The sequence below is a fragment of the Rhinopithecus bieti genome, unplaced genomic scaffold, assembly GCF_001698545.2.
Source record: "Rhinopithecus bieti isolate Rb0 unplaced genomic scaffold, ASM169854v2 scaffold_2339, whole genome shotgun sequence".
Taxonomy (NCBI): Eukaryota; Metazoa; Chordata; class Mammalia; order Primates; family Cercopithecidae; genus Rhinopithecus; species Rhinopithecus bieti.
Genome location: NW_016803819.1, coordinates 1,238,330 through 1,255,089, shown reverse-complemented (window position 1 = coordinate 1,255,089; position 16,760 = coordinate 1,238,330). Strand labels below are relative to the sequence as shown.

At 48.6% G+C, this 16,760-nt stretch overlaps 1 protein-coding gene across 18 annotated transcripts in view; it reads left to right on the top strand.

Annotated features, from left to right (window-relative positions):
- Positions 1–16,760, top strand: part of APBB2 (amyloid beta precursor protein binding family B member 2) — a 430,702-nt gene that overhangs the window by 406,189 nt on the left and 7,753 nt on the right. For 14 of the 18 annotated variants that reach the window (XM_017854485.1, XM_017854539.1, XM_017854521.1 and 11 more), the window contains 5 exons: positions 2,800–2,914; positions 6,259–6,346; positions 7,541–7,624; positions 9,752–9,867; positions 11,459–11,638. In XM_017854485.1, the coding sequence (XP_017709974.1) occupies positions 2,800–2,914; positions 6,259–6,346; positions 7,541–7,624; positions 9,752–9,867; positions 11,459–11,638 (583 nt within the window). The remainder of the gene's footprint in view (positions 1–2,799; positions 2,915–6,258; positions 6,347–7,540; positions 7,625–9,751; positions 9,868–11,458; positions 11,639–16,760) is intronic. The other 4 variants (XM_017854599.1, XM_017854588.1, XM_017854547.1 and 1 more) reach the window with 1 other exon arrangement.

Sequence of the window (16,760 nt, the reverse complement as noted above, 5' to 3'; positions counted from 1 at the left end):
ACCGGAAGGAGGGATGTGTGCTGCAGGCCCACGCTTCCACTCAGCCCGCAAACACTTATTAGTACCGGCGATACGCCAGGCCTGGACTAGACGCTGGGATGAGTTAGGCACAGTCGTCTTCATGGAGCTGCAGAGTGTTGAGGAGAAGACACACGTAGACACTTGTGGTGCCCCCGTGTATGTACTGTGTGTGCGAGGAACCTTACAGGCTCTCACCCATCTTTAGCTGAGTCCTGGCAAGGGGATGGAGATGACCTGAGCACAGGCAGGGAGGCAAGGAGTGGCTTAGAATGGCTGCATGTTGGGGGGGCTGGAAATGGAGGGATGGATGCCAGAAATTTCCAGGAGGTGAAACAGGACGAACGTGGGGATTGGGTGTGGCCCATGAGGCAGGGGGAGTCCGGTTCTAGCATGGAGGAGACTGAGCTAGAACGTGAGGAAGCAGGAGGAGGTTGGGAGGAGAAATGTTGAGGTCACGTGTGGACAGCCCGTGGTTAAAGCGTCATGGGGCAGCCAGGTGAGGTGCCGCTGAGCTGGAGCCTGGGCTTAGGGAGCCCCACTGCAGGGCTGCCTGGGGCATGGGAGGTGAGGTTGTGAGTCAGGGTTTTCCGGCCGGACCTTCACGATGGCCAGTTGCCTGCCATTGTAAATCTCTGTCCCTTCCCAAGGCTGCCAAGGCTCTTGGGGAAAGTATCCATCATAGTCTATGAAAAGGCTGCCAGGTCTTACCTTAAGAGAAATAACTTGGGACCAGGTGCGGTAGCTCAAGCCTGTAATCCCAGCACTTTGGGAGGCCGAGACGGGCGGATCACAGGTCAGGAGATCAAGACCATCCTGGCTAACACTGTGAAACCCCGTCTCTGCTAAAAAATACAAAAAACTAGCCGGGCGAGGTGGCGGGCGCCTGTAGTCCCAGCTACTCAGGAGGCTGAGGCAGGAGAATGGCGTAAACCCGGGAGGCGGAGCTTGCAGTGAGCTGAGATCCGGCCACTGCACTCCAGCCTGGGCGACAGCGAGACTCCGTCTCAAAAAAAAAAAAAAAAAAAGAGAGAGAAATAACCTAAAAATTCCTCTGTAGTTATATCCCCAGACAGTATCCTGGCTTAGCATCAGATGCATATAAATCACTGTGATCCATTCCTGGATGGGTAAAGCTGGGTTTATGTATGTGTGTGTATATATATCATATAAAACATATATATCATATATATAACGTGTGTATATATATATATATATGTAAAAACACTTTCATCTTTGAACCGCTGTCCTCCAATGTTAACATTAAGAAATATAGTCATATCGCATGGTTGTTTTGAATCCAAGTGATGTCACAGTCAGTATCCTTTTTATCAGTAGAACAAACGCGAACACCCAGCGTCAGCGGCATGCTGACGGAGGTGTCTGAGCAAGCAGTAAATAATGCGCCGCTGCTGCCGTCGCTGTGAGATCTGGAGTCTGAGATGTGTTTAACACCATCAAAGGCCTTTGATAGGACTGCAGTCCATGGTGTCTCTTTGTGTTCTGACTCCCTGTGATTGCCCTTCAGCTGTCTCAGTCAGCCGTGGGCTGGCCCATTGTCTGTACACATGTGTATACATCAGCGCCTATTGTCTGTGCACATGTGTATACATCAGCGCCTATTGTTCGCACCACGGTCCGTGATTATATCATCATGCGATTCATGCGCTCCTCAAGCCTTTGTGTTCTCTAATCATAACACGGTGTTACACTAGACAGAAGGGTTCTGTGAAATTCAGTTTGCACTAAGGGTTCTTAGAGATTCCAAGAGTTCAACAGACTGGGTTTTGAAGTTATTGTAGGTTTTTTTTTTCAGAGGGAGTTTCGCCCTTGTCACCCAGGCTGGAGTGCAGTGGCACAGTCTCAGCTCTGCCTCCTGGGTTGTTCAAGCGATTCTCCTGCCTCAGCCTCCCGAGTAGCTGGGATTGCAGGTGCCCATCACCATGCCCAGCTAATTTTTGTTTGTTTTGTTTTGTTTTTTTGAGACAGAGTCTTGCTCAGTCGCCCAGGCTAGAGTGCAGTGGCCCAATCTCGGCTCACTGCAAGCTCCGCCTCCCGGGTTCACGCCATTCTCCTCCCTCAGCCTCCCGAGTAGCTGGGACTACAGGTGCCCGCCACCATACCTGGCTAGTTTATTTTGTATTTTTACTAGAGACGGGGTTTCACTGTGTTGGTCAGGCTGGTCTTGAACTCCTGACCTCAGGTGATCCACCTGCCTCAGCCTCCCAGTGCTGGGATTACAGGCATGAGCCACCACGCACAGCCTTTTTAAAAAAAATTTTAGAGGCTAAGTCTTGCTCTGTTGACTAGTCCAGAGCGCAGTAGTACAACATAGCTCACTGCAACCTCAAACTCCTGGGCTCAAGCAATTCTCCTACTTCACCCTCCAGAATAGCTGAGACTACAGGTACATGCCACTGCACCTGGCCTTTTTTTTTTTTTTTTTTTTTGACAGTGGTTTCACTATGTTGCCTGGTTCAAGAGCTGGTCTCAAACTTCTGGCCTCAAACAATCATCTTACCTTGGTCTCTCAAAATGTTGGGATTACAGATGTGAGCCACTGCACGTAGCCCACATTGTAGGTATTTTACTCAGAAATCAATTTCTAATTGTCATAAACCTTTATGTTAGGAAGTTATTGAAATTTAATTTTTCTTTTAATCATTGCATACATTGTTTACCATTGACACGCTGGCTGCTAGCTCAGTTAACTTCATAACTAAAGTATGTGTTGGTAATCAATTTCTCTTACTAATGTCCTGATACATTTTGCTTGCACAGGGATTTTGCTTATGTAGCAAGAGATAAAGATACAAGAATTTTGAAATGTCATGTATTTCGATGTGACACACCAGCAAAAGCCATTGCCACAAGTCTCCACGAGATCTGCTCCAAGGTGAGGCGTGTCAGGGCAATGCGGGCCACCTCGCTCTTTTTTTATTACTGCATGAAGGGACGTGGAAGGGCAGAGGAGGGGGCACATCGACCTGCAGTAAGCTCAGGGAGAAGTAGGCAGATTGTTCAGCCAGAGTCATTAAAGTATTCTTGCTGCAGGCCAGGCATCGCTCTGCGTAGCACTCCATCTGCACAAAATGAATAGAACCATAGTCCCTCCTGCAGCCTGGAAACATATATATCTCAGGTAGGCAAAACAATGACAGAGATACGTACACCCTGGAAAACAAGGAAAAGGGGTCAAGGTGGATTTTCCAGAGGCAGGGCCATCTGACCTGAGGTAAATGTGGGTAGAGAAAAAGGCTACAGGAAAGGAGGTGGCAAGAAACCATCCGGGGTTTCTGCAAATGCAGGGAGCTAGGGGTTGCCGTTAACACACACGGACTTCCTGAGGACACACAGTGTCTCGTAGAAGCTCCCTGTCCAGCTGGGAGGCAAGACTGCGGTCACTGTCTCATGCTAGTGAGGGTCCCGCTTCCTTAACCAGAGTCACGGAGCCTCAGAATGAGAACAAATAGTCTGGCATCAGCAGTCCAGCCTCCGCCTCCCACCAGCATAACAGCCCCCTTGCAGACATCCCCCCACCCTCTGCCCTGCACTCCCAGAGACTCCCACAGATGGAGTCTCTTACTTTTCAGGAGGAGGTTCTATTACTGCGCAGCTCTGGCTGTTACAGATTTCTTCTTTACGTTGACCCGAAATCTTCCTCTTGGAACCTCCAGGTACTGACTGGAGATCTGCCATCTGTAGCAGCAGAGAAAGGCCCCCCATTCTCTTTGCTGGCCAGCTCTTCAGACACTTAAAACCTTGCTGTGTTTTGCCATGTCTTGTGTGTTTTAGAGGCGCTGGACAAGCATCTGTCATTGAGTCTTCTTGCCCCTGACTTCCTCCCTCTCCAGATCCCCCACCCCATCTCTGCAGCCACCTTTGGGTTGCATGGCTATTCTAGGCCCCTAACCATCGTTTTCTGGGCATACTCTTTTTGATGAACACAGTATTCCAAAAGTGAGCGGACAGTAGACCAGGAGCTGCTCTGTCCTTTGACCTCCATGGATACGCTATTGTGGTGCTCGATGTTCTTGGCAACCACATTACCCCCTGATTTCTCTTCACGTGGTGGCAGCCGAACCCCCAAGACACTGACACAAGTTTTCTTCAGCCAGCCTGTTCCATGCCCCAGACTTGCTTAATTTCTTGAATTTAAATGCAGAATTTTGCCATCCCTTCTGTTGAATGTCACCTTTCTGATTCAGGCTGACATCATAACCGAGCGTCACTCCCACAATTCCTCCTTAGCTGGCAAGACCCAACCCAGGCCAGGGGTTGGCCCAGCCTGTTACCCAGGCAGGAGGTGCAAGCCATGGTGCCTGAGGGAGGGACAGGGGCAGGGACAGGGAGCTGTCCCCAGCCTCAGAATGAAAGAACGCCCCAGTCTGCTGCTCTGACTCACATGATGGGGACGTGCAGGATGGACACTGGTCTTGAGACACTGGACCAGGCTGGAGCACAGTGGCTGGACCTCAGCTCACTGCAAGCTCCGCCTCCCGGGTTCACGCCGTTCTCCTGCCTCAGCCTCCCGAGTAGCTGGGACTACAAGTGCCCGCCACCTCGCCCGGCTAGTTTTTTGTATTTTTTATTAGAGATGGGGTTTCACCGTGTTAGCCAGGATGGTCTTGATCTCCTGACCTCGTGATCCGCCCGTCTCGGCCTCCCAAAGTGCTGGGATTACAGGCGTGAGCCACCGCGCCCAGCCCATGTTCACATTCTTGCATTGATGAGACTGGGGTGTTGCTGCCGTTTGCAGCATTGCAGCCTGCTCCCTGGATTTCGTTTCTCATTCATTCATGCAACACATAGAATGGAATGCCATTTATGTGCCAGGCACCATCAAAGGCACTGGGGAGAGAACAATGACCAAAACAGAAAAATAAAAAAAGTCCTTGCCCTTATGGAACTTATATTGTGGCATAAAGCCCCCAGAACATGGCCTGGCACAGAATAAGTGTACAGGAAACACTTGATTTTATTCTTGTCAGCAGCCATCTTGCTCGCTGCCCCGGGCGCAGATCTGGAGATAGGCAGAGTGGAGGTCTGCAGTGGAAATGACTTTCAATCCACTTGGAATGGAAAACTTAGTCTGGGAATGAAGATCCAAGTTACTTTTGAGGTCACTAAAGGGTGGGCTTCTTTCAGTCCCTAAACCCACAGCACCGTATGTAACTGGTAGAGAACAGGAGTATAAAGTGCTTTACTCTTAAGTAACGCAGGCATCGGTGTCCTTTACAGAAGAGAAGCAATTTAGAGCAGTTTGAGAATAACAGCAGAAATGGCAGGTGCATTTATCTGTTTTCACGCTGCTAATAAAGACATACCCAAGACTGGGTAATTTATAAAGAAAAAGAAGTTTTATGAACTCTCAGTTCCATGTGGCTGGTGAGGCCTCGCAATCATGGTGGAAGGTGAAAGGCAAGTCTTACATGGCAGCAGGCAAGAGAGAATCAGAGCCAAGTGAAAGGGGAAACCCCTGATAAAATCATCAGCTCTCATGGGACTTACCACCACAAGAACAGTACGGGGGAAACTGCCCCTATGATTCAGTTATCTCCACCACGTCCCTCCCATAACACATTGGGATTAAGGGAGCTACAATTCAAGATGAGATTTGGGTGAGGACACAGCCAAAGCATGTCAGCAGGGAACATTTCTGAGCACTTATGCTGTCTGGCCTTCCCTGTGCTTACACACCCACTCGTGATCCTCAGAACTACCGTCTGAGACAAATACTATTATCACCTCCATGTGCAGTTGAGACACAGGAGGTCAGGTCACTTGCCCAAGGTCGAGGTCACACAGCTAGTAAGTGGCAGAGGTGCAGTTTGAACCCATGTACTCTGTCTTCAAAGGGTGGCATTTGGAATCACTGGAAGAAGCCATTGTTGTGGCTGCCACTGGCCACTGTGGGCCGGCAGGGTCCATGCAAGACCAGGGAGACTCGTTTGAGTTGTTTCTAGTAGAGGTGGGAGCCTGGTGAATGGAAAAAGTCCATTCCAAGCAATGAGGGGACTGCTACTCTGAGGAATAGTTTTTCACCTATCATCCCCAGAGAAAATTAGCAGAATTCCTCCACAAAACATGTAGCCCAGAGATACAGGGTGGAATTTCAGGCAGTAGACTAAAGCTGATCTAACTTGGAAGTGAAATCAACCTAGACACTTTACTGGCTGGAATAGCTGAAGACATGGGGGCTTGAACCCACACTCCAAAGCTGTGCTTTTTCCCCCTTAGATTATGGCTGAACGGAAGAATGCCAAAGCCCTGGCCTGCAGCTCCTTACAGGAAAGGGCCAATGCGAACCTTGACGTCCCTTTGCAAGGTAAGTCAGCGGCACCTCCTGTCTTCATATGGCCCTGTCCCCCCGGTCCAGGACTGAAGGCTCTCACATGGTTCTCTGGTATTTCAAGTCTCCTTAAAGAGCACACTCAGCTCAGCACAGTTTGAGCCCGCACGCTGGGCCCCACAGAGGCACAGAGTTGATTTTGCATCACTAGGGTTAGGCACAAAGCCAGAATGAGTTTTGTTGTTATAGGACAAGATTAAAGAATATTGTCTTTAGTTTTTGCCTTTGTTTTCATTTTGTTTTGTATTTTATGTTCTTTGTTCTAAGAATACTATCTTCCTATTATAACTCATGTGCAACCTGGGGTAAGGACCCCGGCTAGTTTAAAAACACGTGGGTTGGGCTGGTCTGAAGGTAGTGAGTTACCACAGTTGATGGTTCAGCCAGTTACAGATCAACCTCCTCGTCCTCCTCTTTCTCCCCTTCCCACTACTATACTTGACTAATCTTAAAAACAGAAAACATGGGCCAGGCGTAGTGGCTCATGTCTGTAATCCCAGCACTTTGGGAGGCTGAGGCGGGGGGATTGCCCTAGCTTAGGAGTTCGAGACCAGCCTCTGCAACACAGTGAAACCCTGTCTCTACCAAAATGCAAAAACTTAGCCGGGTGTGACGGCGTGCACCTGTAGTACCAGCTACTCGGGAGGCTGAGGCAGGAGAATTGCTAGAACCCAGCAGGTGAAGGTTGCAGTGAGCCGAGACCGCACCATTGCACTCCAGCCTGGACAACAGAACAAGAATCTGTCTCTAAAAAAAAAAAAGAAAAAGAAAACAGGAGTTGAGTACTGAGGGAACTCAGTCATTTTCCTATGTCTCTGGTTGTGCCCTTTGAGATTGCATTTTCTGTGGGCATCAGCCACACCTCATTAAATAGGACACCAAAAGCTGCTACTTAATATACATCAAAGAGACAGTAGCAGCTTTAACACAGAGATGCCACCTCCTGCTTTCAAATGCATTCCTGTCTTGAAAGTTGAACAAGACTTTGACAGAGCCCCACTCTCTGGAGTAATGCTGCTCTTGTAGAATAGTTGCTACATTCCTATCCAGAAACATAGGGCGTTGTGGCACAGGGGGTGTCCTGAGCATTCTGAGGATGCAGAGCTACGGCTGTTGTGTACATGTGTGTTGGAACCACTGAGAAAGATATGTTGCTTTTGTTCCCTATAGTAGATTTTCCAACACCAAAGACTGAGCTGGTGCAGAAGTTCCACGTGCAGTACCTGGGCATGCTACCTGTAGACAAACCAGTCGGTATGTGAATCGTTTACTGTCTTTCCACTTTGCAAGTGTGCGGGAGCTCACAGGAGGCGTTTGCCCTCCCTCCAAGGAGGGTGAGGTCGGCTGTTTACTCTCGTGCCTTGTCTTGAATCAAGCTGTCACCCTGTCACCTGCCAGAGAACATAAACGGTTCCGATCAAAAGATCAGTAGAGAGACAGGCCCTGCTGCTTTGACCTGCCATCCTCAGCATACAGGACTTTAGCAATACAGACATGGATTTCCTGTTTACCCAGAAGTCTAGAGCTGTGTGACCCAGGGCCGTGGAAGAGCTCTGCTGCTGTGAAACGAGGCCTCCGTCTCTGAGGCCGGGGCACCTGCTTCGTGTCTCGTCAGCTGGTGGGCCAGGAGAGAGGGCTGCGGAGGCTTCACGCTGTCAAGGAGTGACACAGTAGTGGCACACACAGCATTCAGCTCACTTGCCGGTGGCAGAATGTAGTTGCTGGGCTATACCAAGCCAAAAGGAGACTGGGAGATGGAGCCTTCACCAGGGTTAAAAAAGGCTGTGGAGAAATCGCAAGCCACATACACGGCCGGGGGGGCTGTAAGATGGTGCAGCTGCTTTGGAAAACAGTCTGGCATTCTTCAGAAGGTGAAACATAGTTACCTTAGAACCAGCAGCTCAGTTCCTAGGCATAGACCCAAGAGAAATGAACAAAAACGTGTATGCAAATGTTCACAGCAGAATTATTGATGAGAGTCAAAAAGCGAAACAACCCAAATGTCCTGACAAATCCACTGACAGTTAGATAAATAACAGGCGGTGCTTCCATACAGTGGAGTTTTGTTTGGCGGGACAAAGGAGTGAAGGACTGAAGTGTGCTATAGCATATATGGATGAAGCCTGAAAACATGCTATGAGAGAAGTCAGTCCCAAAAGACTGCATACTGTGTGATTCCGTTCAGACGAAACGTCCACAATAGGCAGATCTCTAGAGTCAGAAAGTAGGTAAGGGTTGCCTTGGGCTAGAGGCTGGGGGGCGGGGGGAAATGGAGAATGACCCCTGCCAGGTATGGGGTTTCTCTTTAGGGTGATGAAATGTTCTCAAATTGATTACGGTAGGTCCAGCATGGTGGCTCACACCTGTAATCTCGGCACTTTGGGAAGCCAGGGCAGGTGGATTGCTTGAGCCCAGAAGTTCAAGACCAGCCCAGACAGCATGGCAAAACCTCATCTCTACAAAAAAAAAAAAAAATTTAAAAATTAGCTGGGCATGGTGGCACGTACCTGTAGTCCCAGCTACTCTGGAGGCTGAGGTAGGAAGATCACCTGAGCCTGGGAGGTCGAGGCTGCAGCGAGCCGTGATCATACCACTGCACTCCAGCCTGGGTGACAGAGTGACACCCTGTCTCAAAAAAAAATTGATGCTGATGGTTGCACTCTCTGAATGTACTAAAATCCATTGGATTGTACACATTACATGAGTGAATTGCGTGTGAATGATACCTCCAGAAAGTTGTCACTCCCACCCCTATCCCCCAGAAAAACTGGGAGCAGCCGGCAAAAGGGCCCCTCTGAAGCAGGGGATCCACTGTAAAGGAGCCAAGAAACAGCGAGGGTGGGGAGAGGCTGACGGGCCGTGGTCTGCTTATGTAGCCAGCGTGTCAGCACCAGGTGCCCAGAGCTTCTCCTGACTCTCCTTTCCTACTGAAACGGCTGGTCTTTCTGTCTTTCTTTCTTTCCTTTTCTTTTTTTTTTTTTTTTTTTTTGACAGAGTCTCACTCATTTGCCCAGGCTGGAGTGCAGTGGCGCGATCTCAGCTCACTGCAACCGCCGCCTCCTGGGTTCAAGCAAGCATGTCCGGCTAATTTTTGTATTTTTAGTAGAGACAGTGTTTCACTGTGTTGGCCAGGCTGGTCTGGAACTCCTGACCTCAAATGACCCTGCCTCAGCCTCCCAAAGGGCTGAGATTACAGGCACGAGCCACTACGCCCGGCCAAAAGCTGGTATTTCATTCCTATTGCGCAAACATGAGAATGAAGTGTCCTGTCTTTTATTAAAAAAGATCAGTCTGGGTGTAGCTGTTATTGGTGATTTGGGCCCACATTTGAGTGTGGTAAGTGGCTTTAGGACACTTTAAATTATCCTTTTGTGTCCCTAGGAATGGACATTCTGAATAGTGCCATAGAAAATCTCATGACCTCATCCAACAAGGAGGATTGGCTGTCAGTGAACATGAATGTGGCCGATGCCACTGTGACTGTCATCAGTGAAAAGGTGAGAAGGAATCTGTGATGACATTGGCATGTCTGGGTTACAGTGAGTATAAGATACAGTGGTTTTCTGTGGAACTTGGGAACACAGTCAAGGCTGGAGCTGTGCGTCGTTGATTAAGATGGCCTGCATTTGAAAGATTTGGCCCTTTGTCTGGGTCTAAATCTGTGCATACCTGTTTTCCTGTGGTCTGAGAAACTTCTCTTCTGGTGCTCCTGATTCTGTCTTCCTCATGTGCCTCAGAGACAAGCTGTTTGCTAGAGGTGACAGTGTGAGGCTAGCAGTCGCTCATTCTCAGGGCGCCATTGTTGCCTGGGCTGTGTGATCTGGGGCTGGGAAGCAGAAGATGCTTCCATTCAGGAGAGCCCTGTGACTCTCTCGGTAGCAGAAGGAGCTACTGGCTGTCTTGAGAGAGGCCACATTAGCCTCAGCCCAAATTATCCCAGTTTTGTGGTTGAAGAAATTGAAGCATAGAGAGGCTCAGTCATTTGCCCAGCGTCACACAGTTGGAAGCAATGGGATCAGGACTCAAATCCAGGCAGTCTGGCCCAGACTCGAGCCCACTTTTCTATTCTGCCTCTGTGAAGCACCTGCCATGGAAAGACCACCAGTCATCAGCCTGCTCCACAGCAGCCCGGTTCACCCTGGAGAGAGGAGCAGGGTGCTCATTGCCTGCCTCCAGCTGGCACGCTGAGCTCTCCTCCGCTCTTCAAGCAGGTCCCGCCCTTCCACACTCCAGCATCATCGCAAGCACCACACCCTCCACGCTCCACCCTCTGCCTACCTGACCCTTACCCAGATCTCCACCACAGCCTCCTTCCTCCTGAGAAAACTTCCCAACCTCTCACACTAGCGTACTTTGCTCATTAAACACTCCCAAGGCACCAGCATGAATATTTAATAAGTCAAGATGTTAATGATCCAAAAGTCAACATTTTGGATGTGTTTATTAATTCAGAAATTGCATATGGTTCTTGCAAAGGATGTGGTGTTCATCCCCACATGTTAAGAAAGAATTTTGAACATTTCTTTACGCTGCCTCATATGGATCCCAGATGGACACCAGTTTGCCAGAAAGAAAAGAAAAAAACAATCTGACAACTTTTGTTGATTTGGTAGCTTTTGTTTTATATGGTTTTAGATGGAAATGTGATTCAATGTGTTGTTTAGTTTGGGTAAGAATCACTGGACGAAGAAAGATACCGTGAATCCCTTTTTTCTGGTGCTCTGGGGGTTTACTTGGGCAAATGGGTTTTGGGCCACCGGGTGTCCTGTATTGGGCTGGATGTAACAAGTGTAGATGGCATTGCTGCTCCTGACAGTGAACTCACAGGCACATGGCATAATGGAGAATGGGACGCACATCACAGCCCATGACAGCAGTGCAGTTGAGAGCAAGCATGACCTCCAGAACAGGGTAGCCACGCAGTGAGGGCCTCTTCAGACCTTTGGCAAGGTTCCGCCTTTCAAGAAAAACACAGGTCCTTTCTGAATTCGGCCTGGCTATGCTTTCTGAATGTCAGTTCCTATGTGCTGCCACTCTCAGCTTGATCCTGGCACCTCCTGATTGGATGCCGCATAATGTCTCCTGCAGAATGAAGAGGAAGTCTTAGTGGAATGTCGTGTGCGATTCCTGTCCTTCATGGGTGTCGGGAAGGATGTCCACACATTTGCCTTCATCATGGACACGGGGAACCAGCGCTTTGAGTGCCATGTTTTCTGGTGCGAGCCTAATGCTGGTAACGTGTCTGAGGCCGTGCAGGCCGCCTGCATGGTGAGTAATCCTGGTACAGGGTGTTGAGCCCTCCCGCCTCTGCTCATCTCTAATGTGCCATGCATTAGAGCAGAATCACTCACGGAAATGAAAAAAACCCTATCCCTAAAGTAATGCTTTACTTTATAATGCTGTCATTCCTAGGGCCAGAATCAGTTTTGATAAACAGATTACATCTCAAAAGGCCAGGACTCCTGAAAGAAGTGGGGCCAGATAGAGGCTCCGACGAGCTTCACAACCACCAGCTTGACGACTGTCAATCCTTGATCCCAGATCAATTTCATACGTGAAATGTTGGTCATGCATGAGTTGGTACTGTTTGGATTCAATTCAGCACTTTAAAAATCAATACATTGAATGACTTTTATTTCCAGTGATTGGTTTCTGTACACTGTTCTTATACATTTTATTTATATCGATTAACTCAGTCCTCATGACAACTCTGTTAGGTAGTTGTTAGTTCTGTTTTATTTATGAGAAAATAGAGACTCAGAGAAGTTAGAGAATGGGCCCCAGGGCTTGTCGGTGACAGAGCCGAGCCTGGATTCAGCCCCAAGTCTGCCAGGTGACAAAGCCAGGGCTCTTTACACCACATGGATACTTGGAAACAAACAAGAACACCTCATTATTCCTCCATCATATGTCCTTTGTGCCCCCCTTATGCCAGACACTGCAAATAAAAATGAGGGAACTGGGCTGGGCGCAGTGGCTCACGCCTGTAATCCCAGCACTTTGGGAGTATGAGGCAGGCGGATCACTTGAGGTCGGAAGTTCGAGACCAACCTGACCAAATGTAGAAGCCCTGTCTCTGCTAAAAATACAAAATTAGCCAGCATGGTGGTGCATCCCTGTAATCCCAGCTACTCAGGAGGCTGAGGCAGGAGAATCACTTGAACCTGGGAGACAGAGGCTGCAGTGAGCCGAGATCACGCCATTGTACTCCAGCCTAGGCAACGAGAGGGAAACCCATCTCAGAAAAAAATGAGGGTGCTGTATGAGTGTGGGCACCAGAGCCTATGGGCAGGTGTGTTCTAGCAGCAGCAGGTTGGGTGCTGGGCCCGAGTGGAAGGAGGTGCGGTCCGGATCATGGTGGGCTTAGGATGGTGTGTGGAGGCTGATTTTCTTCAGCAGGGATTGCTAAACTGGGGATTGAATTGATTGTATTTAGATTTTATTATTTATTTATTTATTGAGATGAAGTTTTGCTCTTGTTGCCCAGGCTGGAGTGCAGTGGCGCGATCTCAGCTCACTGCAACCTTCGCCTCCTGGGTTCAAGTGATTCTCCTGCCTCAGCCTCCCAAGTAGCTGGGAAGACAAGTACCCCCCCCCCTGCCCAATTTTTTTTTTTTTTTTTTTTTTTTTTGAGGCGGAAGTCTTGCTCTGTCGCCCGGGCTGGGAGTGCGGTGGGCCGGATATCAGATCACTTGCAAGTCGAGCTTCGGATTGACACACATTCTCCTGTCTCAGCCCCGAGTAGAGCTGGGACTACAGGCGCCCGCCACCTCAGCCGGCGTATTTTTGCATATTTTTAGTTAGAACATGAGGTTCACGGTGTTAGCCAGGCATGGTCTCGAGCCTGACCTCGTGTCCGCCCGTCTCGGATCCTCCCCAAGTGCTGAGGATTACAGGAAAGGCCAAACAAGCTTGAGCCACGTAGCCGGCTCGCTAATTTTTATATTTATATTTTAGTAGAGACAGGGCTTCACCATGTTGGCCAGGCTGGTCTCAAACTCCTGACCTCAGGTGATCCACCCACCTCAGCCTCCCAAAGTGCTGGGATTACAGGTGTGAGCCACCGCACTCAGCCTGTATTTAGATTTTAGAAGAGTATCCAGCAAAAAAAAAGAAGACGACAAAGTAAAGGATAGGTTGGAGGAACAAGGCTGAGGTGGCGATAAGGCAGGAGGCCAGTTACCTTCTGCAGATGGGAGAGAGGAGGAGTGTCCACGCCAGGAGAGCAGCGTTGGGAACAAACAGGAGCAGAGGCTTTGAGAGGCGCCCAGCTGCCTGGTTGGGGGAGAACTGCTGCATGTGAAGCCCCTGTGCTTCATTTAATTCAGCCTCACACTTACGGGCTGGAATCTGGGGCATTCAGCATGACTGAGATACAATCCTTGCATTGTAGAGCTCAGGTTTAGTGGGGGAGACACAGAAACCCAAACTCTGTTACAGTGTAGAAAGTGCTGTAAATAAAAGTATGAGGATCTTCACTTTCAGCCGGTGCCACGTGCCTGTAGTCCCAGCTTCTGAGGAGGCTAAGGTGGGAGCATGGCTCAAACCCAGAAGATCCAGGCTGCAGTGAGCTGTGATGGCACCACTGCAGTCCAGCCTGGGTGACAGCGAGACCCTGTCTCAAAAAAATAAACAAGAAAAATGAGTATGAGACTGTGCTGGATTGAGAAGTCACTGGGAAGAAAAAGACATGGAGGCCCTAAAAGCAGATAACTTACAAAGTTTGCCAGTGAGGGGGAGCTTGAAGGGCGGGTAGCATTGGAGGGTTTGTTCATGTGTTTATTTCAGGACAGGAGAGGCCTGCCCCTCCCCGCTTTTTTTTTAAGAGATGGAGTCTTGCTGTATTCCCCAGATAGGTCTTGAACTCCTCCCTGGAACGACAGGGGAGCACCACCATGCCCAGCTAGGTTTTCTTTTGTGGAAAATGGTGGTAGATAAAGAACCGAGGAGGTTGAGGTGCAGTAGCTCACTCCTGTAATCCCAATACTTTGGGAGACTGAGGCGGGTGGATCACTTGAGGTCAGGAGGTTGAGACCAGACTGGCCAACATGGTGAAACCCGTCTCTACCAAAAAATACAAAAATTAGCCGGGTGTGGTGGCATGCACCTGTCGACTCAGTTACTCAGGGAGGCTGAGGTGGGAGGATTGCTTGAACCTGGGGGCAGAGGTTGCAGTGAGCTGAGGTTGTACCACTGCACTTCAGCCTGGGCAAAAAAGTGAGACCCTGTCTCAAAAAAACAAAAAAAAAGCCAAGGGGAGGGACTTCACGTCTGAATTAGTTAGAGACCTTTTACTTTGGGATAGTCCAGAAGATGCTGAGAACCAAGAATGGGTGGAGCTTAGGGAAGGGAAGGGAGTTCTCTAACCGCCCCCAACTCCCCCATACAGCACATTGTGAGGTTATGAATGAAGGGAAAGTTTGCACCTGTAATTCCAGCTACTCGGGAGGCTGAGGTGAGAGGACCCCTTGAGCCCAGGAGTTCAGGTCCAGCCTGGGCAACATAGAACGGCCCTATGTCTAACAAAAATGTTAAAAGGATGAGGTGGGAGACCAGATGGGAAAGGTAGGGCACAAAAAAGAACCACTTGACCTTTATCATTTGAAATAGAGCAGGAAGGAGGGAGAAGGGAAGGCTGGCGTTAGACGCTTGTTGTCTGGTGTCACACTTACACCATCCTCTGTGAGAGTGGCTAACTTCCCCCAAGAACTGTGGGGCCAGGATTCTAACTCAGACACCCTGAATATGCAGGAGCAGGGCTGGGTTCAGGGGAGCAGGGACAGTAGAGGAGTCAGGTGAACCTGCTGACCAGGTGCAGGGAGTTGATGAAATAAAGGAGATCTGTGAAGAAAATAGAAAATAGGAGATTTCAGCCAAGGGAAAATGGATGACAACTATTTTGGTATTTTATGAAGTTGAAACAGATCATAGCAGATGGTTTTAGTCATAAAATGAATGGCTTTCAGACTTAATTATACGTTTTAAGTGATAACGACAATGAGCTTTATCTCTTGGCTACAGCTGGTTTTCTGATTCTCAGATTCATTTTCCCTCTTGGAAACAACGTTTACTCATTTGCTTCCTATTTTAATTGTAACACTGCAACGAGTGGACACAGCTCAGCCAATCTAGTATAAGGCATACTAGTAAAATCAAACCGTTCTTCCCTTCCGCCCGCTCTGAATCCAGTGTTTCTGGCTCAGGGGCTTTCTTCTTGGTTCAAATCTGCATGATTCTCCATGTGAAAGATCCATATGGGAATTTATACCATGTGAATATTTATTGACACTAACATTCTTTTGAATCTACTTAATTCTTAAGCATATTTTACAGCTGTGTGGTATAGGCCCAACAGAAGACATTTTGGCAAAATTTAGAACAGAGAGGGATCCTTTATGAAATCCAACACTTAGGTGCGGCTTTGATTCACAGTGCATGTGTGTGGCTCCGGTTTGAAATTCCAAGTCCAGAGTCCCATGTTGCCATGTATAAATCCGTGCTTTAGATGTGTGTGGTTTGAGTTGTGATGTGGGCCTAGTAAGATACCTTACACAGAGGAGACATGTAATCGATCATCGTTTTTCATATGATTGATTTGAAAGGGGTGGTTTTGTGGCCTAAAAGGTATGATAGAACACTGTACTGTATCCTTCCCCCAGAGTCTTGCTTCTTACAGGGACATGAGCCTGTTCCATTACTAAAAAGCCTGTTAATATTTAAGTTGATTTTTTTTAAAAAGCCATAGAATGCCAGTCCTGCCTTGGTATACATAGGGGATTGGTTCTAGGACCTCTGAGTACGCCAGAATCCTGCATATTCAGGTCCTGCAGAACCCACGCATAAGAAAAGTCTGCCCTGTGAATAATTGGGTTTTGCATACCGGGAATACTATTTTCAATCTGTGTTTGGTTGAAAAAAATCCTCATATAAGTGGACCTGCACAGTTCAAACTCTGTTGTTCAAAGATCAGCTGTATTGTATTTTCATTATTTGTTTGAGACAGGGTTCACTCCGTCGCCCAGGCTGGAGAGAAGTGGCCACACTCACAGCTCACTGCAGCTTTGACCTCCCAGGCTGAAGCAATCCTCCCACCTCAGCCTCCCAAGCAGTTGGAACCACAGGCGTGTGCCACCACACCTGGCTAATTTTTGTATTTTCTGTAGACACAGGGTTTCACCATGTCCCCCAGGTTGGTCTCAAACTCCTGGGCCCAAGTGATCTGCCTCCCTGGGCCTCCCCAAGTGCTGGGATTACAGGAGTGAAACACCATGACTGGCCAGGTCAACTGTATTTTTAAACGTTTGGATGACAAAAAAAATTTTTTTGATAAATTTTAACTTTTTATCTAATCTTGGCCAGGCGCGGTGGCTCAAGCCTGTAATCCCAGCAC